The sequence below is a fragment of the Dasypus novemcinctus genome, chromosome 13 (genome assembly GCF_030445035.2).
Source record: "Dasypus novemcinctus isolate mDasNov1 chromosome 13, mDasNov1.1.hap2, whole genome shotgun sequence".
Taxonomy (NCBI): Eukaryota; Metazoa; Chordata; class Mammalia; order Cingulata; family Dasypodidae; genus Dasypus; species Dasypus novemcinctus.
In genome coordinates, this window is record NC_080685.1 from 87101775 (window position 1) to 87113225 (window position 11451).

At 43.1% G+C, this 11451-nt stretch overlaps 1 protein-coding gene across 1 annotated transcript in view; it reads right to left on the reverse strand.

Annotated features, from left to right (window-relative positions):
* LMOD1 (leiomodin 1) overlaps window positions 1–11451 on the reverse strand; it is a 64576-nt gene extending 53125 nt beyond the window's left edge. The window contains exon 1 of the mRNA XM_058274955.2: window positions 11347–11451. Coding sequence (XP_058130938.1) covers window positions 11347–11400 — 54 coding nt within the window. The 5' untranslated portion in view covers window positions 11401–11451. The remainder of the gene's footprint in view (window positions 1–11346) is intronic.

Here is an 11451-nt window from a genome sequence, read left to right on the forward strand (position 1 = left end):
CCCAATTCCAGATGAGGGGCCTGATGCCTGACCACCCTGCCTGCCCAGTCTCTCCTGCCAAGGAGAATCTGACCGCTGAGTGTCAGAGGTCCCAGCCCACTCTGGCCAATTCTTGAGGTTGGGGGGGTGGGGAGAGAAAGAGAGAGAGAAGCAATCCTTCACACTATAGACTAAAATTGAAAACTAACAGGCTGTTTGGGGGTAAGGGTATGATCTGTAGAAGCCAGGAAACTCTTAAAGGGCTGTCAACTTCCATGAAGCTGTCAATTTTCATGAAAGAGGGTTCAAACCTCTTTGTTCTCAACTGCTTCTTCCTCTGCTGGGGTATCCAAAAACAGACATCATTTGGGAGCACCAAGACAGAGCCAGCAGGTCACTACCCACATATAAATCCAGGGCACGACTCAATGTGTCTTCAGAGAAAAAGAATTCTGGGCAGTTGGGAGAGATACTATTGCAACAAGCCTGGCATGTTTCATAAAAGGGCTTTCCACTGCTCATCCATCATGCTGCCCTGCACCAGGCACGGAGACATTCAATCTCTCGCCCCCCTCCCTCCTGCCACAAAATCCCTTCTAGAAGCGCCGGTGTAACCCATCAGGGTAGATGCTTCGATCTTTCCTGGCGTCTTTCCATCCTAAGCCAGAAAGAGACAGTCACTTGATCAGCATTTGCTGAGTCCAGGGATCGTCTGGGACTAAACATTGGCCCTGGCATTTAATGCCCACTGGTTCAGCTTTAGGTTAAGGCTGAGGGGGGGATGGTCTGACTGGTGGGAATGAGGTGCAGAAGAGAGGGTGTTAGAACTGAGAGGACAAGTGGAAGAAGGGCTTAGAGAACTCTGGGGCGTGTCATTTTTAAGAGGCAATAGTCAGGCTGTTGGTCAGTCGGGCAGTAATCATATATTTGTTGGGTGCCTACTATGTGGAAGCCAATGTTCTAGGAACCAGGGATACAACTAGAGATAAAATTCAGTGTGGCCTCTGCCTTTCTGGAATTTACATTCTACATCAGTGATGACAGTTATTAAACAAATGATTTCAAATAATCCAGTAAACAATTAAGTCTGCCAAATGCCTCAAAAAAGAAGGAAAGGAACTATGGGAGAGCTTGGGCTCTCAAAGTCAATAGACTTGTGCTCAACCATGGTATTGTGACTTACCAGCTATGTGATTTGGTACATGTTTCCTTCTCTGAGTCTTGGTTCATCATCTGTACAATATGGATAACAGCTGCACATAGTTTGAAGTATTGTGAATATTAAATTAGGTTATACACCTTAAAAACTTAGCTGATATACCTGATACATGGAAAACACTCAGTAATTACTAGCATTAGCAGTAAAGTTGTTTATATTTCCTCTTGTCCTGAGTTCTTTTTTGCTGGTCCTACCTCTTCTTTCATCCTTTTCTTTCTTTTCTTCAGCATACACAACACTTATCATTTCACCGTGTTCTCACCCATTACTCATTCATTCATTCAAGTGTTTACTGGCTTGTTATGTTATAAATATATGGCACTCTGCCAAACACTCTGGGAAAAGGGATAAAAACAATTGCAACATAGTTCTTTTGAAAATCTATTATCTTTTTTTAAAAATTCCCTGTGTGTAGCAGTTTGATATGGCTATGAATTCCAAAAACAGATATTGGATTATGTTTGTAATCCAATCTGTACCTGGGCATGATTGAGTTATGATTAGGGCATTGAGTCCCCACTGCTTGAAGGATACTCAACAGAGTTGAGGGTTTCTGATGTTACAGTTTGATGCTGAAGACTCAAGCTGGAGTCCCAGGAAGTAAGCTCACAGAGGGAAAAGAAGCCAGCACTAGGAAGAAAGGAACCTTGAACACAGAGAGAAGTAAGACCCTGGAAGGGAGGAACGCAGAAAGCCTGAACCCTCACAGCCCTCAGCAGCCATCTTGCTCCAACACGTGAAAACAGACTTTGGTGAGAGAAGTAACTTATGCTTTATGCTCTGGTATCTGTAAGCTCCTACCCCAAATAAATACTTTTTATAAAAACCAACCAATTTCTGGTATTTTACATCAGCACCCCTTTGGCTGACTAATATACTGTGGTTTTTTTATTATACATATTTTTTCCCACCTCCCCCTCTACTCCTCTCCCCTCCCCTGCCTTGCTGTTTTTGCTGTCTGTGCCTATTTGCTGTGTGATCCTCTGTATCTATTTCTCTTTTTGTCTTCTTGTCTTTCTCCTCTAGGATTCACCAGATTCAATCCCAGGGACCCTTGATGTGGAAAGAGGTTCCCTGTCACCTGTACCACCTCAGTTCCTGGTCTCTGCTGCACTTGACCTTGACTCTCCCCTTGTCTCTCTTTTGTTGCATCATCATCTTGCTGCATGACTCACTTGTGTGGGCACTGGCTCACCATGCAGGCACTCGGCCTGCTGTGCAGGCACTCAGCTCACCACACAGGCACTGGCTGGCCACGCAAGCACTCAGTTTTGCTGTGCAGGCACTCGGCTCGCCACATGGGCACTGGCTCACAATGTGGGCACCCGGCTCACCACACAGGTACTCACGTGGACACTCGGCTCACCATACCAGCACTCCACTCGCCACATGGGCACTCACGACGCGGGCTCTTGCTCACCGCACAAGCAGTGGCTCACCGTGCAGACACTGGCTAACCATGCAGGCACTCATGTGGGCGCTCAGCTTACCACACGGGCACTCACATGGGCACTCAGCTCACCATGTGACCACCCACATGGGCGCTCAGCTTGCTGCATGGGCACTTGGCTAACCCTATGGGCACCTGGCTCATCATGCAGGCACTCAGCTCGCCACATAGACACTGGCTTGCTGCACAGACTTGCTTTCTCTTCTTTTTTACTAGGAGGCCCCAGGGATTGAACCTAGGTCCTCCATATGATAGGCTTATCACCTGAGCCACATCTGCTTCCCAAAAATCTGTATCTTAATTGGGGTTAAAAAATAACTATATTATAAGGCAAAGTAAAGCAAACAAGAGAGGTATAAGCAATTGTTGAGAACCCAATGGAAGACATTAATTTTGCAGGGAGAAGGAGTCAGGACAGGCATTGCTGAAGGTGCAACATACGACTAGACCAAACCTGGAGTGGGCTTTTAGTCATATATGATGTTGGGGGAAAAGGGCACTCTCTGCACCCACCAGCAAGTACTTTGCCAGTGCTCACCTAATCACCTCACCCCATCCTGTCTCAGGTCTCTCATTCTTGCCCAGAAGAGGCTTTCTAGAAGAGGCATCATCTTCTGGGACCCCTGGCTCTGGAACACCTTAGCCAACCTCTGGTCCACCGGTTTGCTGAAAGCAGCTCTCTTTTCAGCCTCCAATGAGGCTTTTTCCTCTTTCTCAGGCTTTTTGGCAGAAATGTTCACTCCCTTCTAAAGAGGAGTCAGGGCCTGAAAGCACTTCAGTCCCAGGGTCAGCCCAAGCACCAATTTGTTTGAACAGCCTTCTCTTCTGGGCCCGCTGGTCTCTGCTCTAGGAATACATACAAAAAATAAATCCACAGCTTCCAAGCATAAGGGGCAGGACTCCAACCCTCCTAATTAAAGTGTCTGCACACATATCCTGCAGTCCCCTGAATCTTCTCTGCCTCAGGTCCCACAGTTCCAAACAGTTGGCTCTTCTGATGTAACTCAATGCCTAAGGGCCCCAGGCTCCCTGCGACTGCTCAGACTCTGAAAGTCTTCTCTTGCAAAGCATCACAGCTGAGACCAGAGAGTTTGGGAACCCAGAGCCCAGGAAATATAGCCCACCTAGCCTTTGCAATGAAGGACCATTATCCCACCCACTCTGTAGGGGGCAATGCTTATCCAAGCTCAGAATCCACTTTCATCTGAAACAAATTTATCTTGGGTATCAAGAATTTCTGGCTTGGCCCATTTCCCATAGAGAAATAACCACCGTCGTAGCTAAAGGAATAAAGAGAGAAAAGAAGGAAAAGACACCCCCCAATTCCAGACAAAATATGGTGAGGGCGGGGGGGTGGGGTGGTAAGGACCAGAACCAATTTAACCAATGCTTATAGTGACTCGAGATTGCGTTGAATGACCCCAGGAAAGTCACATTTTCAGGAATATAGGGTGGCAGTATAGTATAGCAGATAAGACCGCAGGCTCAGGAGTCAAATGACATGGCTCAAATCTGAGATGTGTGACCTTGGGTAAGTTATTTCACCTGTCTGAACCTTAGGAAATGGAAAATGAGGACATTAAATGTACTTACCTAAAGGGAAAAAAGTACCTAGCAGACAGGGTTATGGCGTTATTAAATGTATTAACTAAGATAATGCACGCAAAGAGCTCCACACGGTATCAGGCACACTGGAAAACTCAATAATGCTTGCTATTATTACTATACTACATTATATTTTAAAGAATCAACAGAGGTTGTAACATAGACAGAACCAATGCAGAACTAGCAGGGGCCACAGTGTGTGTGAACACAAAAGAAAGAGATTTTCACACTGATTCTCTTCCTTTGGGGAATGCTGGAAATTTTTTTTTTGGAGTAGCAGACTTTGTCTCTGGAAGCAAATCCATGGCCTGGCACAGCACTCCTGAGACAAAGAGAAATAGGCAGAGGAGAGCTCTGAGACATAGCACAGGCCAGGCGAACGCCTTCCTGCAAAGGAAAACAGGAGGAGGAATAAGAGGGCAGAAAAGAGACAAAAGATCCACCCCCTTCCCATCCCCAGGGCAGGCTAAAAGTCCTCTGGGAGAGCAGATATAGCTCAATTGGTTGAGAGCCTGCTTCCCATGTATAAAGCACCCCAGGACCTCCTAAAAACAAACAAACAAACGAACAAACTCTTTTTGCCCTCCAATTAGGCCCCAATCACAAACTGGAACCCCAAACCCAAGAGCTGGCCATGGTGCAAGCCTTACTCTTCTGTGCCAATCTGAGTTTCAGTGTGACTTGGGGCCAGGTGTAGCTGGTAGGTTTGGAATCCCCCAAACTCCTGAGGATAGAGCTCTTTAGGCCCACGCAGCCTCTGGCTCAATGGAGCTCAACCTACCCAGGGCCAGAAACCCCTAAGGTAGCAAGTACTGAGTGGTCAAGAGGGGCAGATTCTGAAAATGTCTCTTCTCCTTCCTCCTTGGGTTGGGCCTGGGTAGAAAGAGGAATTCTAATTCTTAAACCCATTTGTGACTTATTCCCTTGCATACTCTCCCCAGAAGATATTTTAGGTCTGCCCTCACCCCTATGACATGATCATCCACTGGAAAGACTGTGGCACTCTAGAGTGAACTGCCTCAGCTACTTTAATAAAGCAGATGGAGACAAAACTTTCATCTTTCTCTAACTTTATACCTCTTATTCTACCAGTCCAGGAGAAAAAGCAGTCCCTTCTCTTGTTCAAAGTTCACCCTTCCACCTGCACTTCCTATTCTACCCTGTCCTATTTTCTGAGAGATCTGATTCCCACCTTCCTTTTCCACTATCATGAATCTCTTCCTCTATATCAGATCATTCTCCTCAACCAAAAGGCATACATATTGGTTTCCAACTTTGAATACCCTATTCTGGAACTTTATTGTCTCTTGGTCATCATCAAACACCTTTCATGGTCTACAATCCCAACTACCTATTCCTGCTCAGACACTTGTCTCTTTAACTCCATAGTCTGGTTCCTGTCCCCACCACTCCACAGAAATCACACTAGTGGAGGCACCCACAACTTCTTTCCCATAAAATTTCCTGGACTTCTCATAGTCCCCATTCTCTATGATTCCTCAGGAGCATTTATTACTTCTCCATAGATCTTAGGATACCACTAATCATCTAGGACATACAGTCTTTTCTGATAGTCCATCTCTGTCTTCTCCTTTCCTGCTGTGGTTATTTCCTGATGCTCAGTCCTTGGCTTTTTCCCATCCTTCTCTTTTCCTGGTCTCATAAAAATATAATCACTAAATTATAATTTTCAAAAAGGTAGCATTATGCCTCTCATACAATATATAGATGCAAATATAAAATGAACATATATCAAAGATATTTTAAAAGATTTATTTTTTTTATATTTTAAATTTATTATTATTATTTTAACTTATTCACCTCCCATCCCCGGATAGTTCTCTCATCTACTGGCTCTTTTTTTTAAAAGGAGTCATGATAATTATTATTATTTTTTTAAAGATTTATTTTATTTATTTCTCCCCACCCCATTGCCCCATTGTCTGCTCTCCCCACCCCATTGTCCCTTTAGGTAAGTACACACTCGCTGTGTGTTCTTCTGTGTCTGCTTGTATTCTCATTAGGTGGCTCTGGGAACTGATCCTGGGACCCTCCGGAGTGTGAGAGAGGCGATTACTCTCTTGCACCACCTCAACTCCCTGTTCTGCTACATCTTCTTTTCTCTCCTGTGTCTCTTGTTGCGTCATCTTGCTGTACCAGCTCTCCGTGTTGGCCAGCACTCTGCGCGGGGCAGCATTCCTGCATGGGGCAGCATTCCCACGTGGGCCAGCACTCTGTGTGGACGAGCTAGCCACATGGGCCAGCTTGCCTCTACCAAGAGGCCCTGGGCATTGAACCCTGGACCTCCAATATGGTAGACAAGAGCCCAGCTGTTGAGCCACAACCATTTCCCCTCTCTGCTCATTTTTGCTCGCCTTCTCCAGGAGGCACTGGGAACCGAATCTGGGACCTCCTACATAGGAGGGAAGAGCCCAATGGACTGAACCACATCCACTCCCTGCAGGCTGTGACCTCTGCCGGCTTGTAGCATCTGCTCATTAGGCATCTGCTCATTGCAGCAGGGTAGCTCCTTGCAGCGGGGTGTGGTGTCTAGCTTGTTGTGGCAAGTGTAGCATCTGGTCTTCTTCCTTAGTAGGTACCAGGAACCAAACCCGGGACCTCCAGTGTGGTAGGTAGGTGCCCAACTGTTTGAGCCACATCTGCTTCCCAAAGATTTTATTCAGCCCATAAATGAGGAACAGTAAGATGTAAAGACAGGTTCAAAAGGGAATTAGATCACTTTCATACTAAGGCCAGATCAAGATACCATTAGAAAAGAAAATTATGGACAATATCTCTTATGAACACAGATGCAAAAATTCTTATAAAATACCTGCAAACCAAATCCAATGGCATGCTAAAAGAATTATACACCATGATCAAGTATGTCAGGGTTGTTCAACATAAGAAAGTCAATGTAATATACCACATCAACAGAATGAAGGAAAAAGCCACATGATCATCCCAAATGGTACAGAAAAGGCATTTGACAAAATCCAGCATCATTCTTGATAAAAACACCTAGAAACTAGGAATAGAAGGAAACTTGCTGAACGAGATAAAGGGCATACATGAAAAAGTCACAGTTAACATTTTACTTAATGGTACAGACTGAAGGCTCTCCCTCTAAGATCAGGAACACGACAAAGATGCCCACTGTCACCACTATTACTCAGTGTTACACTGGAAGTTCTAGCCAAAGCAGTTAGGCAAAAAAGGAGATAAAAAGCATCAACTGGGAAGGAAGAAGTAAAACTTTTCCTATTTGCAGATGACATGATCTTATATACAGAAAATCCTGGGAAAAAAATGTAACAAAGTCCCCGAAACTAATAAATGAGTTCAGAAAAGTAGCAGGGTACAATATCAACATGCAAAAAACAGTAGCGTTTCTATACACTAGTAATGAAAACTCAAAAGAACAAATCAAGAAAACAATTCCATTTACAAGAGCAACTAAGAGACAAATACATAGAAATAAATCTAACAAAGGATGTAAAGGACTTGTACACAGAAAACTACAGGATATTACTAAGAAAATCAAAGAAGAACTAAATAAGTGGAGGGATGTTCCATGTTCATGCATTGGAAGACTAAATATTGCTAAGATGTCAATTCTACCAAAAGTGATTTACAGATTCAACTGATTCCCAATCAAAATTCCAACAGTTTTCTTTGAAGAAATGGAAAAGCCAATCATCAGATTTATGTGGAGGGAAGCAGATATGGCTCAAGCAATTGGGTGCCTGCCTACCACATGGGAGGTCCCAGGTTCGGTTCCCAGTGCCTCCTAAAGCAGATGAGCAAGACAGTGAGTTTGCGTGATGGGCTGATGCAGTGAGCTGATGCAACGTGCTGATTCAATTAGAGACACAATAAGTAGGGAGCAGAGGTGGCTCAAGTGATTGGGTGCCTCCCTCCCAAATGGGAGGTCCTGGGTTTGGTTCCTAGTGCCTTCTAAGGAAAAAACAAACAATGAGCAGACAATGAGCAAAAAACAATGAGCAAAAAACCCAACAACAACAAGCAGACAACAAGCAAAAATAATGAGCAAAAACAACAAGCAGAAAGACAAGGGAGCCATCTTGGGGGCGGGGGAGGGGAGATCTATATGGAAGGGTAAAGGGCCCCAAAGAGCCAAAGCCATCTTGAAAAAGAAGAATGAATTTGGAGGGCTCACAATTCCTGATCTTAATATTTACTGCAAAGCCACAATAATCAAAACAGCATGACACAAGAACAGGCATATATATCAATGGAATTGAATTGAGAGCTCAGAGGTCAACCCCTATATTTACGGTCAACTAATTTTTGACACGGGAGCAAAGATCACTTAAGCAAATGTTCAGTCTCTTCAACAAATGCGGAAACAGGATCTCCATTTGCAAAAGAATGAAGGAGGACCTTTAATTCACACCACATATAAAAATCAACTCAAAATGAATGAAACACTTAAATATAGGGGCCAGAACCATAAAACTCCTAGAGAAAATGTAAAGAAATGTCTTCAGGACCTTGTGTTAAGCAGTCGTTTCTTAGACTTTGCACCCCAAGTATAAGCAACAAAAAATAAAATAGATAAATGGGGCCATATCAAAATAAAAAACTTTTGAATATCAAAATACTTTATTGTGAAAGTAAAACAACCTACACAATGGGAGAATATGTCTGGAAACCACATATCTAATAAGGGTTTAATATCAAGAATACATAAGAAATCCTTCAATTCAACCAAAAAAAGACAATGCAATTAAAAAATGGGCAAAAGACTTGAATAGACATTTCTCCAAAGAAGGTATATAAATGGCCAAACATCATTGGATGTTTGGAAAGAGGCTCAACATCACTGGCCATTCAGAAAATGCAAATGTAAACCACAATGAGATACCATTTCATACCACTAGAATGGCTATTATAAATTTTTTAAAAAAGCAGGGAAGAAGATGTGGCTCAGGTAATAAGGTCTCTGCCTACCATATGGGAGGACCCGGATTCGATACCTGGGGTTTCCTGGTGAAAAAGGAGAAGACAAAGCATGCCTGCATGGCGAGCCAGTGCCCACACAGTGAGCCAAGTGCCCACATGGTGAGCCAGTGCCCACGTGGCAAGGTGAGTGCCTGTGCAGCAAGCCAAGTGCCTGCACAAGTGAGTCACACAAGAAGATGATGACATAACAAAAGAGAGACAAGGGGAGAGTCAAGGTAAAGTACAGCAGAGACCAGGAACTGAGGTGGTGCAATTGACAGGGAACCCCTCTCCACATCAGAGTTCCCCAGAATCAAAACCCAGTGAATCCTAGAGGAGAAAAATGAGAAGACAAAAAGAGAAATAGACACAGAAGACCACACAGCAAATGGACACAGACAGCAAAAACAGCAGGGCAGGGGCGGGGGAGAAAAAAACTGGTTTTTTTAAAAAAAAGGTATTAAAAAAAAACCCAGAAAATTGCAAATGTTGGAGAGGATATGAAGAAATGGGAAAACTCATTCACTGCTGGTGGGAATATGAAACAGTGCAGCCACTGTGAAAGAGAGTCAGGCCATTCCTCAGAAAATTGAGTATAAAATTATCATATGACCCTGCAATCCTACTTCTATGTATATATTCAAAAGAATAGAAAGGAGGGACTCAGACACATATTTGCACACTGATGCTCATAGTGGCAATATTCACAAATGCCAAAAGATGGAAGCAAGTCAAGTGTCTATCAACTGATAAATGGATAAATTAAATATGGTATATATACACAATAGAATATTATTCAGCCCTAAAAAGGAATGACGTTCTGATACATGTGGCAACATGGATGAACCTTGCAGACATCACGTTGAGTGAAATAAGCCAGATATAAAATGATAAATATGGCATGCTGTCACTGCTATGAAATAATTAGAACAAGCAAATCCACAGAGTCAGAATCTAGAATATAGGTTACTAGGGGATGGGGTAAGGGTAGGGAATAGGGAGTTAAGGCTTAAAATGTAGAATTTCTATTTGGAAGGAAGGAAAAGTTTTGGTAGTGGATGGTGGTGATGGGACAAAATTAACAGCAGTGAATTACATATTTGAATGTGGTTAAAAGAGGAAATTTTAAATTTATAGACATTACTAGAATAAACAATTGTTAAAAAACATAGGACTGCACAACACAGTGAATGCTACTGTAAACGATGGACTATAGTTAACAGTACAATTACAAAAATGTTCTTTAATGAATTGTAACAATTGTACCCCACTAATGCAAGGTGTTAATAATAGGGTGGTATATGAGAACTCTGTAGTTTATGCTTGATTTTTTTTGTAAACCTAGAACTTGTCTTTTTAAAAAAAAATCCTACCATTCCTCAAGCAATAGCTTAAATGCCAAATTTTCACCAAAGTTTTGTTAGCCCACACTAGCTCACCACTGTCCTTAGTTTCAGTGTTGAAAACTGCATTTAAATTGTTCAATTTTGAACACTGCCTGGTCTAGGTCCACTTTGTGTTTTATGTCACACTGTTTGGTACTTTATAATTTTGACCCAACAACTATTTCTCAGGAGTACATTCTTTCTCCCCAGCTACACTGAGGATGCTGAGGGTAGGAACCATGTCAGTATTTTTTTGTACTCTCCCATCCCAACCCTAAAACTAAGGATAGTGATGAGCATAGAAAAAGAGTCTTACAATTGACCTGTTGTTTACTAATCCCTGTAATTACTTCCTTATTTTAGTACTACCTATACACCCTTAATATAATATCTATCAAACAGCCATCTCTCCCCAGTCCTAACCTCTAGCAGTTCACCAGTATTCAGGGAAAAAACAAAACTGGTCTACCTGCCAAGAGAGGAGATGAAGAAAAGGGGGTGGTGGGGTAGGTAATTACTTTAAGGTAAGGAAGAAGACACCTGTGTTACTGCCAGACTTGGTTGCTTAATAGAGCTCATCTACCCAGGTGGTAGATGTTCACACATGGGCTATTTTCCCCAAGCATCACCAGAGCACAGAGATCACAAGGGGTACCACCATGAGTCCCACACTGGGACTAAAACACTGACTTTCAGCAATATATATCCTGGTATGTTGAGTCACCCATTCAAACTTCCCTCACCCTTATGGTGCGTTTTCCCTCAAGGATCCCTACTGTTTTCTTCCATCTTCTCATTGATCATTCCTTCTGCGGCCACACCAGATCCTCAGACTTCTTTAAGATTCA